This window comes from Chanos chanos, chromosome 15 (genome assembly GCF_902362185.1).
Source record: "Chanos chanos chromosome 15, fChaCha1.1, whole genome shotgun sequence".
Classification (NCBI taxonomy): Eukaryota; Metazoa; Chordata; class Actinopteri; order Gonorynchiformes; family Chanidae; genus Chanos; species Chanos chanos.
The window spans coordinates 8,391,520-8,411,273 of record NC_044509.1 but is presented as its reverse complement, the minus strand read 5'-3'; the positions used below and the strand labels follow the sequence as shown (position 1 = coordinate 8,411,273).

Genomic DNA, 19,754 nt, shown 5'->3' with positions numbered 1-19,754 from the left:
CCCACCCCACGACAGTAATTTCAGTAATTTCTACATTACACACACGCCTGCTCATTTCGAGAGTTTCACTTGCGTCGTTATCATTGAATCTTCGAAGACTACAGGAAGTTAATATTTTGGGGTTTCGATTGAATTATGGATTTAACCAAAAGGGGACTGCGTCAAGCTGGTGAAAAGACGGGACGGCAGTTATGTTCTCATGTTCGTTGGCAAGTAATGCTTTGTTTCCTTGCATACATCCCCACCTGTGTTGTTGGGCAGATTCGTTATTCTATTCCGGAGGAAATGAAGAAAGGATCGTTCGTCGGCAATGTTGCTCAAGATCTGGGTTTAGACATTAAAAGACTCCGTTCAGGTCGAGCCCGTATTGTAACTGGAGACAATGTTAAGTATATCGAGCTGCAGTCAGAAACGGGGATTTTGGTAGTCGGCAAAAGAATAGACCGAGAAGAGATTTGTGCCGAAATTACACCTTGCAGCTTTACTTTTGATATAATATTAGAGAACCCAATTGAATTACACCGTGTAACTGTTGAGATTCTAGACGTGAACGATCACGCTCCGAGGTTTCTCAAAGATAACATTAAATTTAAGATAAGCGAATCTGCTGCCACAGGAGCGCGCTTTGTGTTGGGAAGCGCAGAAGACCCTGATGTGGGACTCAACGCTGTTCAGAACTATAATTTAACACCAACTAATCATTTTATATTAAAACAGCATACACGTCCAGACGGAGTTAAATACGCTGAGATGATGCTTCAAACCCCTTTAGACAGAGAAAAATATCCACTACTCTCTCTCACACTGACTGCTGTTGATGGAGGAAGTCCGCCGCGTTCTGGCACTGTTAGTTTAGAAGTCACTATTCTAGACGCAAATGACAACGCACCACAGTTTAACCAGTCAGTCTATAAGGCCACAGTAACTGAAAATGCTCCGAGAGGCACATTTATCACCACCGTTAATGCATCTGATGCAGACAGTGGTCCTAATGGACAGATAAAATACTCGTTTTCAAATCTAAAAGGTAACTCCGGTACTATGTTTAGCTTAAATGAAAACACAGGAGAAATTCGTGTTGTTGGGTTGATAGATTATGAAAAAAATAAAGTGTTTGAAATTAACATAGAGGCTGAAGATCAAGGTGGTCTGGCAGGATCTAGTAAGGTGGTCGTAGAAGTTACTGATTCTAATGACAACGCACCGGTTATAAATGTTATGTCTTTCTCAAATGCAGTCTCTGAAGACGCTCCAGGCGGAACTACAATCGCTGTGATTAATGTTAGAGACGCAGATTCAGATTTAAATGGCCAGATTTCGTGCAATATTAAAAATGACTTACCCTTTAAGTTAATATCATCTCTTACCAGCTACTACACCTTGATTACCGATGCTATTTTAGACAGAGAAAAAGTGGCTGAATATAATATCACAATAATCGCTACTGACTCTGGCTTTCCTCCTCTATCAACCACCGAAACGCTACATCTTAAAATTTCTGATGTGAATGACAATGCTCCAGTTTTTTCCCAAAGCCTGTACTCCGCTTCTGTCATGGAAAATAATTCTCCAGGATTGTCCATATGCAAAGTCACCGCAAGAGATACTGACTGGAATCAGAATGCCAGAGTTTCTTACTTTTTAGAAGATACGATGATAAGTGGATTTCCTGTGTCCTCCTCTGTTTCGGTTAACGCTGAAACCGGTGTTTTGAGTGCTGTGCGTTCTTTTGATTACGAGCAGCTTAAGAAGTTTATGGTCATAGTAAAGGCGCAAGATGGAGGGTCTCCACCTCTAAGTAGTAATGTTACTGTTACTGTATCCATTCAAGATCAAAATGACAATGCACCGCAGATTCTATATCCAGTGCAAACTGAGGGTTCATTGGTCGCTGAATTGGTTCCTCGTTCAGCAGATGTTGGCTACCTTGTTAGTAAAGTTGTGGCCATAGATATGGACTCTGGACAGAATGCCTGGCTCTCCTATAAACTACAGAAAGCCACAGACAGGGCTCTGTTTGAAGTTGGAGCACAGAATGGAGAAATAAAGACTGTGCGACAAATCACCGATAAGGATATTGTGAAACACAGACTCACTGTTGTGGTGGAGGACAACGGACAGCCTTCTCGTTCAGCTACAGTCACTGTAAATGTGGCCGTGGCCGACAGTTTCCCTGAGGTCATCTCAGAGTTCACTGTTACAACTGACCCAAACTACAACGACAATTTGACCTTTTATTTAATTTTGGGCTTAGTCACTGTTTCAGTACTCTTTATTTTCGTATTAATTGCCATCATTTCAGTGAAAATCTGCAAATGGAGACAGCAGAGATATTTTTATAAATCTGCAGCTAATCTTCCAGTGATTCCATACTACCCACCGGTCTACGCTGATGGTACTTTACAGCATGTGCATAATTATGAGATGTGTGGAACGACTGATTCGAGGATGAGTGACCTTAAATTTGTCAGACCTTACAGCCAGAATACACTGATGAATGTGAGTCGTGCTGGAACTATGCAGAGAGAAAAGCGAGAGCAAATGGATACAGATGTAACTTCAGAGGTGAGACTTTTCAATGACCTCCTTGCACAGTGGTGAATATTTGTCGCCAAGGCCAGCGAGTAATGGTAGACCATTTCACACACTTAGGCTGAGAGAGAATACTTGAATTTTATTTAGATATTTACATATGTAGGTAAGAGAGAATGGCAATGATGTCTAATTTTCTGTTTTAATTATGTAATTTGCAGAAGTTTCCAATTAATTCAGTTATTCTGACATACTATAATTAACACCCTAAATTAAGGGTGTCAAAATCCAGTGCTGTAGGGCCAAGGTCCTGGTGCTTTTTGTTTTCAGTGGTTTTAATTACATTCTGAGTTTTAACTTGAAAACAGGTCTCTGCACTCTTCAGCCAGTCAGGGACAATGTAGTTGGTTAAGATGAAACGCAGCATGACCTTGGCCCTCCAGATCGGTTTCTGACACACCTGCCTTACATGTATTTGAATTCTTGTAATCATCCACAACGATTTGTTCTTGGGATAGTTTACCCTGTCTATGGCTAAATCAAGTAAGGCTTTGATTTTATTTTATTTTTTTTTATTTTCAAACTGAGGCTTCTTTCAGATTTTTTAATTAACCTCTGGGTTTGACTTAAGAACTACGGTGTACGAAACTGTGTTTAAATTAGACAACTCATTCTTCAGTTTAAAATAGTTACAAAATTCTACTCAACTTTGTCTATCCACCGTTTTTAGAAAAAAAACCAAACAGTTGTTTTGAAGCTTTCATGCTTTCATTTGAATTTCTTGCAGGTTATTGCTGCAAATAACCAGCTGGTTGTATTGTATTGTAGTTGTGGCTGTACTGAGCACAAACAAGGAATCATGTAGAGTAATGCAACTGATCGAGTGTTCCGCGTTAATTGTCTTCAGAGTTATTTTCTTTAAGCAACAGACATTTTCGTTTGAAAGTAACAGTTCTATCTTTTCATTTTTATTCCTACGGAGCGATGTAAATCAACATTGTATGGGTATGAGAAGATTTCGATGTTAATTTCGTGCCTAAACCTTTTGAAAAGTGTATGTAGTTCGGGTTTTAGACTCAGAGGGCCGCTGTTGGTCAAGGACACTGTTATGTTCTACTTAACATCAGATCCTCCCCCAGCATCATCATACATTAGTGAAATGAAGCTCGCAGTTAAACTATTGTATAATGTTTCTAGAAGACAGTCGCATTTCCCAGTTTGTACGCTTGCGCCTCCGTCAAAAACATTTCAAATTTTCGAAAACGATTGCTCGAAGACTGCTGGCAAACAGAGGGGCTCCAGTTTTCAGCACTATAGTATTTCTAAGGATTCGCTGTGCGGCTCAAAATATGTACAGACTAGCGAAGATGTGGCAACAACTGGTATATATCGCTGCTGTTTCTCTCAGTGTGGTGCATGGTCAAGTCAGTTATTCTGTTCCAGAGGAGATGACAACAGGCTATGTGGTTGGAAATATCGCACAAGATTTGGGTTTGGATTTACAGAGACTGAAGTCGGGGAAAGCCCGTATTTACACTGGAGATAGCATGGAATACCTTCAACTGAACAAAGAGAAAGGACTGCTTGAAATCAAAGAGAAAATAGACCGTGAAGTGCTATGCGCAAAAACGACTCCTTGCGCGTTGCATCTCCAGATGATTCTAGATAATCCAATGGAACTGTACACGATAACTGTTGAAATAGTGGATGTCAATGACAATGCTCCTAGTTTCCAGAAGGAAGAGATCACATTTGAAATAAGTGAATCAGCTGTTACTGGAGCAGTATTCATGTTGGAAAATGCAAATGATCGAGACGTTGGTATTAATGATCTTCGAAGTTATTCGCTTAAACCAACGGATCATTTCGTTTTAAAACAACACAGTCAAACAGACGGCGATAAAAATGTGGAGATGGTGTTACAAAAATCACTCGATCGAGAAAAACAGGACCGTCTGTCTTTGTTGCTAACGGCCGTGGATGGTGGCGAGCCACAGATGTCTGGCACTGTTCAGATATATATTAACGTGCTAGATGTTAATGATAATGCTCCAGTTTTTCAACAGAAAACGTACAAAGCCACAATAACAGAAAACGCACAAAAGGGATCTATATTAATCACAGTGAGCGCTACCGATGCAGATCAAGGCTCTAACGGTGAGATAACATATTATATCTCAAATATAAAGGATACTATGACCGATGTTTTCATTATTGATCCACATAGCGGTGATGTGACTCTAAATGGTCAACTTGATTATGAAACAGCCAGTCATTACCAACTTAATATTCAAGCCAAAGACCACGGGGGACTGTCGGACTCTTGTAAGTTAATCATTGACGTATTAGACATAAACGACAACAAACCCATAATAAATATACTTTCTATGTCCAGTTCCATTTCTGAGGAGTCTAAAATTGACACAATTGTCGGAATGATTAATGTAAATGACCCAGATTCTGGTGCAAACGGTCAAGTACATTGTGTCATCGATGACCAAATTCCTTTTTCCATCACCTCCTCGTCAAACAGACCTAATTTTTTCAGCCTGAAAACCCAACAGGAGCTTGACAGAGAACAGACTGCAGAGTATAACATCAGTGTAACTTGCGCTGATAATGGAGATCCTCCGTTTTCCAGCAGTGTCTCGCTGAGAATAAAGATATCAGATATAAATGATAACACGCCGATCTTTGAAAGAAACTTCTATGAGGCCTATGTTGTTGAGAACAATACACCAGGTCATTCTATATTTTCTGTTAAAGCTAGAGATGCTGACTGGAACCAAAATGCTCGGGTTTCTTATATACTGGAGGAGGGCACTGTTAATGGCGTGTCAGTCTCATCATACGTGTCTGTTAATGCTGATAGTGGAGTCGTCAATGCATTGCGTTCTTTTGACTATGAACAGTTAAAAGGTCTCCATTTTTGCGTAAAAGCACAGGACGGCGGCTCGCCTCCTCTCAGTAGTAATGTTACAGTGAAAATTATTATCCAGGACCAGAACGACAACGCCCCACAGATTCTTTACCCAGTACAAACTGGTGGCTCTGTGGTGGCTGAAATGGTGCCTCGTTCAGCAGATGTTGGCTACCTTGTCACTAAAGTTGTGGCTGTTGATGTGGACTCTGGACAGAATGCCTGGCTCTCTTATAAACTACAGAAATCCACAGACAGGGCTCTGTTTGAAGTTGGAGCACAGAATGGAGAAATCAGAACAGTTCGTCAGGTCACTGATACAGACGCTGTGAAACACAGACTCACTGTTGTGGTGGAAGATAATGGACAACCCTCTCGTTCAGCTACAGTAACTGTCAATGTTGCTGTTGCGGACAGTTTTCCTGAAGTGCTCTCAGAATTTAACAACTCAAATCATGATATGAAATACAACGACAATCTGACTTTTTACTTAATCTTGGCTCTGGCTGTGGTTTCAGTACTCTTTATCTTCGCAATAATTGCTATAATTTCACTCAAAATCTACAGATGGAAGCAAGCAAGACAGTTTTATAAATCAGCAGCTAATCTTCCAGTGATTCCATACTACCCACCTGTGTACGCTGATGGCACTTTACAGCATGTGTATAATTATGAGATGTGTGGAACAACTGATTCGAGGATGAGTGACATCAAGTTTGTCAGGCCTTATAGTCAGAACACAATGATGCACGTGAGTCGAGCAGGAACTCTGCGAAGAGAAAATGAAGAACAGGAGAAGAATGCTGATTTGTCTTTAGAGGTGAGATTTTTTAATATCTTGTTTGCTGGATAAGCATTCTCTACAAATGAAAGCAATTTTTATCAGTAACGTCTTCATTTCGAGATTCAGCTGAGATTGATCTAAATCTGATTTCCGCCTTTTTTTAACCATTAGAAACCTGTCATTTACATTATACTTAATTTTGCGTCGAGGCATCATAGAATGCTTGAATTTTCTTTAAGCAAGTCTAACTTGGTCATATATAATGGCTGTCATAAACTTTTATACAAACACGCTGAACATGCTCCAGCTCTTTTTCATGCGAACACGAAACACCTCAAGCATTTAAAGCATTTGAGCCATTTGACTTTCTGTATAGTTGCTTAAAATGCTTTTTACTTCCATGCTTACAGGGTAATGATAACCGGATGACCGTTTTATGTTTGAGCAGTGTTGAATGAGCAAAATGCAATTCTGGCAACACGAATATAGTTCATTAATCATCATGTAACCAAACCTCTTTAGTGAAGTCTTTGTAGTTCAGGGTTTACACTCAGAGTGCCGCTGTTGATCAACGCTACTGGTAGATTTAGCTTAATATCTATTAGACCCACCCTTAGTATCACAGAAAAAGAGACCGAGCCTCTTTTAGCAAGCAGCAGGAAGCTACTTGGATTCTCGAGCACTCGCAAATTTGTGTCGTTTCTGTCCTTTGGCACTGGACAAAACGTGTACTTCACAGGCTTTGTTTTTAAAACCGCTGAGCAGCGAGGGTTATATCCATCGCCTATGTGAGTGGATTTCAAAGAATCATGTCCGTTAAAGTGACAAAGCACCATCGAGTCGCGCTTGTGATATTCTTTTTTATTACTGCAGTGTATGGACAAGTGAGCTATTCCATTCCTGAAGAAATGCCTATCGGTTCCGCGGTTGGAAATATAGCGGAAGATTTGGGTTTGGATTTAAAAAGATTGAAATCGGGCAAAGCGCGTATCTACACCGGAAACAGCATGGAGTACATTGAAATTAATAAAGAGAAGGGGGTGCTTTTAATCAAAGAAAAGATAGATCGTGAGGTGCTTTGCGCAAAAACAACTCATTGTGCGTTACACCTCCAATTGATTCTGGACAACCCAATGGAACTGTACAGAATAACTGTGGAAATTACGGACTTAAATGATAACGCACCGGCTTTCAAGAAAAAAGAAATGAATTTTGAGATTAGCGAATCTGCTGTAATAGGAGCGAAATTCATGCTGGAGAAAGCTTTCGACCCTGACGTTGGAATAAATGGCCTACAGAGATACTCGCTCACACCTACAGATCATTTCATTTTAAAATTACACAGTCAGGAGGATGGTAATAAAATTGTCGAGATGTTGTTGCAAAAAAGCCTTGATCGAGAACAACGAGAGAGCATGTCGCTGTTGTTAACGGCTTTCGATGGCGGCGAACCACAGATGTCGGGCACGGTTAAGATTCATATAACTGTACTAGATGCTAATGACAATGCTCCTGTCTTTACTCAGAAAACATACAGAGCCACTTTAACTGAAAATGCACAAAAAGGGTCCAAAATTATTACTGTCAGTGCCTCTGATGCCGACGAGGGTCCTAATGGTAAGATAATGTATTACATTTCAAGTACAATAAATGGTGTGACGGAAGTATTCATAATAGATCAAGTAAGTGGTGGAGTCACACTAAACAGTGAGGTGGACTATGAAATGGCGAGCAATTATCAAATTGATATTGAAGCAAAAGATCAAGGAGGTCTCTCTGACTCATGCAAGTTGATCATAGACATATTAGACATAAATGATAACAAACCCACTATTAATATACTTTCTATGTCAAACTCCATTTCAGAGGACTCTCCGATAGACACTGTAATTGCGATGATCAATGTTAATGATCCTGATTCGGGTGTAAATGGTAAAGTATATTGTGCAGTCAATGACGATATTCCTTTTGCCATCACATCTCCATCAAGCAATTTCTTCAACCTGCGAACACAACATGAACTAGATAGGGAGAAAAACGCAGAGTATAATATCAGTCTAACTTGCATTGACGAGGGAGTTCCCAGGCTTTCAGGCAATGTATCCCTGCGATTACAGATATCAGATGTGAATGATAACGCGCCGGTCTTTGAGAAAAGCTTTTATGAGACATGTATCATTGAGAACATTACACCAGGTCATTCTATATTCACGGTAAAGGCACGTGACTCAGATTGGAACCAAAATGCCCGTGTTTCATATACTCTGGAGGAGAGTACTGTTAATGGCGTGTCCGTCTCATCATACGTGTCTCTTAATGCTGACACAGGAGTAATCAATGCAAAGCGTTCTTTCGATTACGAACAATTAAAGGACTTCCATTTTCGCGTAAAAGCACAAGACGGTGGCTCGCCTCCACTCAGCAGCAATGTTACAGTGAAAATCATTATTCAGGACCAGAACGACAACGCCCCACAGGTTCTTTACCCGATACAAACTGGTGGCTCTGTTGTGGCTGAAATGGTGCCTCGTTCAGCAGATGTTGGCTATCTTGTCACTAAAGTTGTGGCTGTTGATGTGGACTCTGGACAGAATGCCTGGCTCTCTTATAAACTACAGAAATCCACAGACAGGGCTCTGTTTGAAGTTGGAGCACAGAATGGAGAAATAAGAACAGTGCGTCAGGTCACTGATACAGACGCTGTGAAACACAGGCTCACTGTTGTGGTGGAAGATAATGGACAACCCTCTCGTTCAGCTACAGTAACTGTCAATGTTGCTGTTGCGGACAGTTTTCCTGAGGTTCTCTCAGAATTCACCAACTTTAATTATGATATGAAATACAACGATGACCTAACTTTCTATTTAATTTTGGCTCTGGCTGTGGTTTCAGTACTCTTCATTCTCTCCTTAATAGCCATCATATCAGTGAAAATCTATAGATGGAGGCAGGAAAGACAGTTTTACAAATCTGCCACAAATCTTCCAGTTATTCCATACTACCCACCTGTTTACGCTGATGGTACTTTACAGCGCGTGTATAATTACGAGATGTGTGGAACGACTGATTCGAGGATGAGTGACATCAAGTTCGTGAGGCCTTACAGTCAGAATACACTGGTCAACGTGAGTCGTGCGGGAACTTTGAGGAGAGAAGAAAAAGAGGAGGACGATGCTGAGCTCTCTTTAGAGGTGAGAATTCTTTGTCCCCTTTTTGTTTGCTGGGTAAATATTTTTTGGAGCTTGTAGGTGAGTTTCTTTTTCTCCATGCATAGAGGAAATTCATCAGGGCATTACTGAAAGATATAGTTCAGTTTTGAGAACAGTCTGAGTTTCGATGTTCTAACGGCCTGCACAAATATGACGTTTTGACTGTTTTCAAGATGAGTAATGTTGCTTCGACGTGGTCCTTTGTTACATCCATGATCCATGCGAGCCGAAACGTTTATTTATTTATTTATTTATTCATTTATTTATTTATTTTATATTATCATCTTCATAATATACTCTATTTCCCTTTTCCTTTTTTCAGATGTAAGGTCTGTCCTTTTTGTAAAACAATATGCTGAACATGCTCTTGTTCTTTCTTAACACGAAATTATTTAAACTTAAAAGGCACGTCATTTAACTGTACGCAAAATTTCGAGAAATCTCGATACTTTCTGCTCATTTTACCGATGGAATTGCAATTTTACTTTAGTTCAGTAAGATGTATTTTCTTTTTGAGAGAGAGGCAAACTTTCGTTTATTTTACCATTTCTTTATTTCATCACATATTTGTAGGTGGACTGCTCGAATGGGGTGATTGCAGTTCAGGGTGTATGCTCAGAGGGCCGCTGTTGATCAACGATACTGTTAGGTTTGCATATACATCTCTTAGACCCACCCTTGGAATCATCCTGGAATACGAAAAGGAAAAGCCTTTTTGCACGCTCGTGAAAACAAATTGGTTGTCGGAGCATAATAGTATTATCGTTTGTCTCCTTGCGCATCGCACTAATAGCGGACCTCTCTGGTATTTAGTCTAAGAGTGCTAATCAACAACTGTTACTTGCATTGTCTAAATAAATAGTGTTTGTAATATAAACCAGGGCATATAGATAAAGCAACGATGTGGCATCAACTCGCGTTCGCTGTGTTCTTTTCTTTTGGTGTAGTGCATGGGCAAGTCAGTTATTCTGTTCCTGAAGAAATGGCAAAGGGTTCTGTGGTTGGAAATATCGCACAAGATTTGGGTTTGGACTTACAGAGACTGAAGCAGGGGAAAGCACGTATATACTCGGCAGACAGCATGGATCGCTTTGAACTGGATAAGGAAAGGGGTTTGCTTCTGCTGAAAGAGAAAATGGACCGTGAAGTGCTTTGCGGAAAAATCACTCCTTGCGCGTTACATCTCCAAATAATTCTGGAAAACCCAATGGAGTTATACAGAATAACGGTTGAAATACTGGATGTTAATGATAACGCGCCTACTTTCCAAAAACATGAGATCACATTTGAAATAAGTGAATCAGCTGTTACTGGAGCAGTATTCATGTTGGAAAATGCAAATGATCGAGACGTTGGTATTAATGATCTTCGAAGTTATTCGCTTAAACCAACGGATCATTTCGTTTTAAAACAACACAGTCAAACAGACGGCGATAAAAATGTGGAGATGGTGTTACAAAAATCACTCGATCGAGAAAAACAGGACCGTCTGTCTTTGTTGCTAACGGCCGTGGATGGTGGCGAGCCACAGATGTCTGGCACTGTTCAGATATATATTAACGTGCTAGATGTTAATGATAATGCTCCAGTTTTTCAACAGAAAACGTACAAAGCCACAATAACAGAAAACGCACAAAAGGGATCTAAATTGACTACAGTACGCGCTACCGATGCAGATCAAGGCTCTAACGGTGAGATAACATATTATATCTCAAATATAAAGGATACTATGACCGATGTTTTCATTATTGATCCACATAGCGGTGATGTGACTCTAAATGGTCAACTTGATTATGAAACAGCTAGTCATTACCAACTTAATATTCAAGCCAAAGACCATGGGGGACTGTCGGACTCTTGTAAGTTAATCATTGACGTATTAGACATAAATGACAACAAACCCATAATAAATATACTCTCTATGTCCAGTTCCATTTCTGAGGAGTCTAAAATTGACACAATTGTCGGAATGATTAATGTAAATGACCCAGATTCTGGTGCAAACGGTCAAGTACATTGTGTCATCGATGACCAAATTCCTTTTTCCATCACATCTTCAACAGATAATTTCTTTAGCCTAAGAACCCATAACAAATTAGATAGGGAAAAAACCGGAGTGTATAATATAAGTCTGACATGTGCTGACGAGGGAGTACCCTCGCTTTCCAGCAGTGTCTCCTTACACTTGCTTATATTAGATGTGAATGATAACGAGCCCGTCTTTGAAAGAAGCTTCTATGAAGCATACATCGCCGAGAACAATGCACCAAGTTACTCTATATTCACAGTCAAGGCAAGTGATACTGACTGGAACCAGAATGCTCGTGTCTCATATATTCTTGAGGAGAGCACTGTTAATGGAGCGCCAGTCTCATCATACGTGTCTGTTAACGCTGACAGTGGAGTCGTCAATGCATTGCGTTCTTTTGACTACGAACAGTTAAAGGAGTTCCATTTCCGCGTAAAGGCACAGGATGGTGGCTCGCCTCCTCTCAGTAGTAATACAACAGTGAAAATTATTATCCAAGACCAGAATGACAACGCCCCACAGGTTCTTTACCCAGTACAAACTGGAGGCACTATGTTGGCTGAAATGGTGCCACGTTCAGCTGATGTTGGCTATCTTGTCACTAAAGTTGTGGCTGTTGATGTGGACTCTGGACAGAATGCCTGGCTCTCCTATAAACTACAGAAAGCCACAGACAGGGCTCTGTTTGAAGTTGGAGCACAGAATGGAGAAATAAGAACAGTGCGTCAGGTCACTGATACAGATGCTGTGAAACACAGGCTCACTGTTGTGGTGGAGGATAATGGACAACCTTCTCGTTCAGCTACAGTCACTGTGAATGTAGCCATAGCGGACAGTTTTCCTGAAGTGCTGTCAGAATTCAATGACTTTAATCATGACACAAAGTACACTGATAATCTCACTTTTTATTTAGTCCTGGCACTGGCGGTTGTTTCGATACTCTTTTTTTCCTCATTAATCGCAATAATTTCAGTCAAAATCTGCAGATGGAGGCGAAACAGATTATGCTATAAATCTGCCACAAGTCTTCCAGTGATTCCATATTACCCACCTGTCTACGCTGATGGTACTTTACAGCGTGTGTATAATTATGAGATGTGTGGAACAACTGATTCCAGGATGAGTGACATCAAGTTTGTCAGGCCTTACAGCCAGAACACACTGGTAAATGTGAGTCGTGCTGGAACTATGCAAAGAGAAAACAAGGAACAGGAGGATGCTGGTTTCTCGTTAGAGGTGAGATTTTTTAATAACCCCTAAATTTATCTGTTTCACATCACTAATGTTAGGCTGTACAGTCAGAATACATCGATTGATGTCATCATGGTGGATGTGTACAAATGAAAAAGATATTAGAAGTGAGATGCTTGGCTGCTTGTCTTTATGATAAATAATATAGCTTAGGACTTCTGAGATATGTGTGTTTACATCTAAGAGAATATTGCTAAATAAGTGTGTACGTAAAATAATTTTGTTTGTTTAATGGCCTTATCAACAGTTCAGGCAATCAGTGACTTAATTTTAACTGTGCAATTATATGCTCATTGATATTAATCTTTGCCTTTGATATGGATGCTTCAGAGAGTTTTAGGGAAGTGTTACTTGAAAAACAGACCCATGTATACATATTTAAATATTGTAATTTAGTCTTTGGCAAATGTTATAACAACAGGCTGAACAACACACCTCAACTCCTTTTCAGAACATAGTCTTACTGCAATGAAAACATTTAAGTAATTTATGTGTTTGCCCCTCAGTTTTTAAAATTTCATACTTTTATGATTACCCTTCTACATTATAATAATCAAGGTATTGCACTATTTTGCGCTCGTGCCCACTGGACCAGATACTGTAAATATGTTGAGACGTAAATAGAATTTCACAGTCTGATTGTTTTTTTTGTTTTTTTTTCCCAGAACAACTGTAATTCAGTCTTTAGACTCAGGGGGACGCTGTTGATCAAGGGCACTGGTTTATTCGTTTTAACATGTTTCAGACCGTACAACAGCATCACCACACACTAGCAGAATCAGTCTGGTGGAGCACGCACACAAACGTTTTTTTTCTGAGAGCACACAACTTTTTGACTTTTCGGGTATCCGTCAAAAGAATGATCAGCAGCGACTCTAAAAATATCCGTTTTGGACATCAGTAGAATTAAAAATATAGCACAAATTATATCAGGAGTAATCAAGATGTGGCAACAACTGCTGTGCGTAGTTGTCGTTTCTCTCAGTGTAGCGCATGGACAAGTGAGCTACTCAGTTCCTGACACTGCGTGAAAAGAGGTGTATTCGGCCTGGAATACTCCTGTATATTCCCGGATACTCCACAGATTATCGGCTGTATCCGGCAGTTTGCAGCTCTGTTACGCGGCATGGAATACTCCTGAATATGTACCGTGTTTTGGGGTCTGCCTAGAGCCCTTAGTTGCCATGGTGAATAATCCCTTGGGGGTGCTTGGAAGGGAACATTTGCACTTCACACCTTGGGCCACCAGGTATCCTGCAATTGGTCAAAAGTCTTTCTTTGAATTGGTGGAGCAATGTCTTGCCCCTCCTCTAAAACCCTTCCCCATTGGACCATTGTGGGTCCCCAGACATGAATTCATATGGTTTATATAATAATAATTATTATTATTATTATAATTATTATTATTATTAATATTATTATTATTATTGGTGGTGGTGTTGTTTTATGTTCATAGGTAGATTGTATAGATAGTCTGGCAAACAAAAATGAATTACACAAATTTTATTATAAATAAAGCAAATACAGTATAATATAAGGCATATAAATTGACAATTTTATATATATATATATAAAATCAATGTACAATATATAACAGAATAGAATACATTAGAACAGAATATACTGTAATATCATAGTATATAATACAAATGCTTTTGGGAGCATAAATGAAACTCTAAATGTTGAGCATTCCCAGTAACAACCCAGCTTCCGTGGTCTCTATTCTGTAGCACCCCACACAGTGCAGACAACTCTGTGTCTGCACGGGAGGACCCACGCTGGCCTTCCATCCAAGATGGCGGCGTCCCCTTCAGAAATTATATCTACTGATGCGGTCCTCCATATGGCAGCCTCTTCCTCAGTTTAAAGAACACTAGCTCTGGCCTTGAGCAGATGCAAAACACAGTGAAAACAGAAATTAGATCACTGAAAATAGCAAATGGAGAAAAAGTCTAAGAACTACTAGGGAAATGATGTTTTGACTTACTCTTCTCCTCCTTTGCCTCGTTCGAGTGGCGATCCTGCCCCCCTCTTTGTTCTCTGGATTCACCCGGTAACTCTTTCGAATAGTCTCAATCGGTCTTTCAGGATGCTAGAGAGAAAAAAAACGGAGAAGAAAGGAAGATTGAATAAAAGTTCGTTTAGAATTCCAAGCACTGCTATGAAACAATCGCGACGATATAGTCTACCAACAAAACACGCTGTCCTACCTTGTCCGTGGATCATATCTGTGCGTGTTGTTTTCAGCATTATGCATTATCCGCACAGCTTCCTGTAGAAGCAAAATTTATACAAGAGTTAAATTCAACCACATTAAGGGATAAAGCAGATAAAGAAATGTGAACGTATCAGAATGCGCGGCAGTCAAAGACGAAAGCCAGAAGGCTACAGAAATAAACTTACCGAAACAGTTATTCCCCGCTCGTCTTCTTTTCTCGGGCAGACTCCTCTTGCGCCTCTTTGATGGGACTCCATCCTGTCCAACCGCCGAATAACATTCTCCATGAACGTTTACTGCTGTTCAGACATCTTCTTAGAAATGCATTTAACGGGGACACCAGTTGTTTGTTTTCGTTCGGACTCGGCGTTGGAAAAATTGGATATTCCCGACGCACGAGTAGCCTCTCCACTCCGCTGTCCGTTCGAAAACTCAAGTGTTCTTTTGCAAGCCATCTTCAAAATGCACACTATCGACAGAATACGGAGTACAACTTCTGTAATCCTTCAGTGACTCGCTTCTCCTTACCTTACTACCGGTAACCCCTTCCCCAAAGCAAATTTCGCGCTGCAGTTGCACACAATGCTATTGGTTACTGTCACCCCACGCCATGCACGCACAGAAAACTGATTGGACAGGACTCAACCTTAGATTCTAAGTGGGTGGTTTGAAAACGGGGCGCGTCCTCGTACTGAGGAGAAACATTCCGAACAAGCAAGCGAGAATCAACAACAAAAACTCCTATGCCCTGTAAACTTTTTTTTTTTTTTTAAAGTCCTGTATCCTTTGTCCCGCATCCCTCATACTGAGATAATGTCCCGCATTTTCGCTGGTCGTTTGGTTTTTAACTGTCAGAAATAAAAAATATATGGATCCATTATTTTACCCGCCCGCACATGAGCATAGTTTCTAATCTATTTAATAGCGCTATGTCAAAAGCAGTAAAAATGCAACATAGGCGAGTTTTTTTAAAAGCCTTGCTTTCACCAAATGGCTGAGAGGAGAGCGTTGAGGGCGGTCATCAAGAGTCTGTGGCGGCCATCAATCAAACTGTGCAGCTGTGGGGCCGACGAATTTCTTTGCTACGTCACAAAAACCAAACTTAGTAAAACTTTACAGATATGAAGATAAACGCTGTCAGCCGACGTCATGGTCAAAAAGAAAGGAAAAAGTTCTTTTATCCCTTCTGACCATGCTTCTCATCCAATAGAGATTTTGACTTGATATAAAGATTTGCATTGAAATTGTTTTATTTTGTGTAATATTTTATTTTGAGCCTTATTTATTCTTACAGTTGGATTTGGTCAGGGGTTTAACTTGAAAGACTTGAGCTGTATGATGCCTGCTGCTTTGCTTAAGTACAGTTGCCTTTGATGGGCCTGTAATGGCCAATGCATGTTGGATGTCTATCAATACAAGTGTATACAAGTGTTTCTTATACAGTTAGACTGACATTATATCTAAGTTTTACATCATCTCTCAGCATTAGTAACATGTCCCATATTGTCCCACACAAACTTACTATTTGTCCCCCATTTGGTCTGTTTGCATCTGGTCACCCTGTACCTTTGACCCCAAGTAAAGGACAGTTGCATAACCATCAAATATGTAATTAATGAACATTTAGACTTTTTTTAAATTATGTTTTCAGTGTGTTTTTGTATGCTCCATTTGAAGTGTCCATTGTAATTTAGCTGCACGACAGAGCAATGACATTAAAGGCTATATGGGCCTACCACTGCTATATTATACACCATGCAACACCTAAGAAGTTTGTGTGGTTATCAAAATATCGGCTAAATATTACATATAGGCTAACTGATAGAAAGTTACAGTGAGGAAGGGGGGCAGGCTTCTATACCCAGTCCCACCTAGACCACTGACTGTTATTAGCATTTGAAAGGCCAAGCCATCAGCTAACGACTGTGGTCACGCGGATGCCTGAAAACTGCCGTCTAACAGCTGTATTCGGACATTTGTGGGAGTTTTCAGGTCCGCATGACAAAGTTCTGCGGGCATCCGAATACCTCCGGAAAACAGCAGGTTTAGCGGAAGTTTACTTTGTCCGGATATTTCCGAATACACCACTTTTCACGCAGTGTGAAGAAATGGTAAAGGGCTCTGTGGTTGGAAATATAGTGCAAGATTTGGGTTTGGATTTACAGAGACTGAAGTCGGGGAAAGCGCGTATCTACTCGGCAGACAACATGGAATACATTGAACTGAACAAAGAGAGGGGTTTGCTTCTGATCAAAGAGAAAATAGATCGTGAGGTGCTTTGCGCAAAAACGACCCCATGTGCATTGCATCTTCAAATGATTTTGGAAGATCCAATGGAACTCTACACAATAACGGCTGAGATCACAGACGTAAACGATAATGCGCCTAGCTTCAAGAGGGACGAAATGAAGTTTGCAATAAGCGAATCTGCTGTGGTCGGGGCTAAATTTATGCTGGAGAAAGCTTACGATCCGGACGTTGGAATAAATGGCCTACAGAGCTACTTTCTTACACCTACAGATTATTTCGCTTTAAAATTACACAGTCAAGCTGATGGTAGTAAAAACGTGGAAATGGTATTGCAAAAAAACCTTGATCGAGAAAAACGAGAGAGCATGTCGCTGTTGTTAACAGCTTTCGATGGCGGTGAACCACAGATGTCGGGCACGGTTCAGATACATATATCTGTACTAGACGCTAATGACAACGCTCCTGTCTTTACTCAGAAAACATACAAAGCCACTTTGACAGAAAACGCACAAAAGGGGTCCAAAATTATCACTGTCAGTGCCTCTGATGCCGATGAAGGCCCTTATGGTAAGATAACATATTACATTTCAAACATAATGGAGGGTTTAACTGACGCATTTACAATAGATGAAGTAAGTGGAGACGTCACACTAAACAGTGAGCTTGACTACGAAATGATTAGCAATTATCAAATTGATATTGAAGCAAAAGATCAAGGAGGTCTCTCTGATTCATGCAGGCTGGTTATCGATGTGTTAGATATAAATGATAACAGACCCAGTATCAGTGTAATTTCTATGTCAAGTTCTATATCAGAGGAGTCTGAAATAGACAAGGTTATCGCAATGATTAATGTAAATGATCCTGATTCAGGTGAAAATGGAAAAGTGGATTGTGCAGTTATGGACAATATTCCGTTTGTTATATCATCCTCATCAAGTAGACTTAATTTCTTTAGTCTGAAAACCCAACAGCAGCTAGACAGGGAGAAAAAGGCGGAGTATAATATCACTATAAAGTGCACAGATGAGGGTGTGCCCCCGCTTTCAAGCAACATATCCGTACAATTACATATATCAGATGTGAACGATAATGCGCCAGTCTTTGAGAAAAACTGCTATGAGGCCTATATCGTCGAGAACAATGCACTGGGTCATTCTATTTTTACCGTGAAGGCAAGCGACTCTGATTGGAAGCAGAATGCCCGTGTTTCATACATCTTGGAGGATATTACTGTTAATGGCGTGTCAGTCTCATCGTACGTGTCGCTTAATGCCGACAGTGGAGTTATAAGTGCATTGCGTTCTTTTGACTACGAACAATTAAAAGACTTCCATTTTCGTGTAAAGGCACAGGATGGTGGCTCTCCACCACTCAGTAGCAATGTTACAGTGAAAATTATTATCCAGGACCAGAACGACAATGCACCTCAGATTCTTTACCCAGTACAAACTGGAGGCACTGTGGTAGCTGAAATGGTGCCTCGTTCAGCAGATGTTGGCTACCTTGTCACTAAAGTTGTGGCTGTTGATGTGGACTCTGGACAGAATGCCTGGCTCTCCTATAAACTACAGAAAGCCACAGACAGGGCTCTGTTTGAAGTTGGAGCACAGAATGGAGAAATCAGAACAGTGCGTCAGGTCACTGATAAAGATGCTGTGAAACACAGACTCACTGTTGTGGTGGAAGATAATGGACAACCCTCTCGTTCAGCTACAGTCATTGTCAATGTTGCTGTGGCTGACAGTTTCCCTGAGGTCATCTCAGAGTTCACCAACTTTAACCATGACACAACATACAGTGACAATCTGACTTTTTATTTAATTATGGCTCTGGTTGTGGTTTCAGTACTCTTCATTTTCTCACTAATTGCCATCATTTCAGTCAAAATCTGCAGATGGAGGCAGGAAAGACAGTTTTACAAATCTGCCACAAATCTTCCAGTTATTCCATATTACCCACCTGTCTACGCTGATGGTACTTTACAGCGCGTGTATAATTATGAGATGTGTGGAACAACTGATTCCAGGATGAGTGACCTCAAGTTTGTCAGACCTTACAGCCAGAATACACTGCTGAATGTGAGTCGTGCTGGAACTATGCAGAGTGTAAAGAAAGAACAGGAGGATGACGAACTCTCGTTAGAGGTGAGCTTTTTTTATGACGTCCTTTCATTGTGATGGCATTTTACAGATGGGATTTTTTTTAGGTAATGACGGAAGTAGATCAGCGATCCCCTAAATAACCTGATTCAATACTGACAACAACTGCGGCGATCACCTGAAAATATGCTTAGTTTAGCCCTTTTTTGCTGTCTCTGTGAGGACTATGTTCTTGTTGTTGCATTTCATTTTACACCTAGACTTTATGCTGACCGAAACAGTTATTCGTTCTTTCTTTCGTTTATTCGTTCGTTCATTCATTCAATTTTTATATTAAATATAGTGTTATGGTAGGCAATAGTCTGTAAGAGAATATTGCTTTTCCCAATGGCTAAAAACACTGCCTTATCGTCCTGGATATACAACTTCCTTTCCTCTAGTGAACACGAATTTCTCAAA

At 40.3% G+C, this 19,754-nt stretch overlaps 5 protein-coding genes across 5 annotated transcripts; all 5 read left to right on the top strand.

The window, feature by feature from the left end:
* Nucleotides 1–216: 216 nt before the first annotated feature.
* LOC115828197 (protocadherin gamma-A8-like) lies at nt 217–2,601 on the top strand. Its single transcript, XM_030792153.1, has 2 exons — nt 217–523; nt 1,811–2,601. The coding sequence occupies exons 1-2, from the start codon at nt 217–219 to the stop codon at nt 2,599–2,601; spliced, it is 1,098 nt and encodes a 365-aa protein (XP_030648013.1).
* Nucleotides 2,602–3,899: 1,298 nt separating this feature from the next.
* LOC115828196 (protocadherin gamma-A11-like) lies at nt 3,900–6,305 on the top strand. The gene has a single exon (XM_030792151.1). The coding sequence runs from the start codon at nt 3,900–3,902 to the stop codon at nt 6,303–6,305; it is 2,406 nt and encodes an 801-aa protein (XP_030648011.1).
* Nucleotides 6,306–7,045: 740 nt separating this feature from the next.
* LOC115828195 (protocadherin gamma-A2-like) lies at nt 7,046–9,773 on the top strand. The gene is made up of 2 exons (XM_030792150.1): nt 7,046–9,460; nt 9,768–9,773. Exons 1-2 carry the CDS (start codon nt 7,046–7,048, stop codon nt 9,771–9,773), a joined length of 2,421 nt encoding a protein of 806 aa, XP_030648010.1.
* A 573-nt stretch (nt 9,774–10,346) lies between these two features.
* Nucleotides 10,347–12,734, top strand: LOC115828194 (protocadherin gamma-A11-like). Its single transcript, XM_030792149.1, has one exon. It carries the CDS (start codon nt 10,347–10,349, stop codon nt 12,732–12,734), a length of 2,388 nt encoding a protein of 795 aa, XP_030648009.1.
* A 935-nt stretch (nt 12,735–13,669) lies between these two features.
* On the top strand, nt 13,670–19,373 carry LOC115828193 (protocadherin gamma-A11-like). The gene is made up of 2 exons (XM_030792148.1): nt 13,670–13,726; nt 17,043–19,373. The coding sequence occupies exons 1-2, from the start codon at nt 13,670–13,672 to the stop codon at nt 19,371–19,373; spliced, it is 2,388 nt and encodes a 795-aa protein (XP_030648008.1).
* Nucleotides 19,374–19,754: the final 381 nt, after the last annotated feature.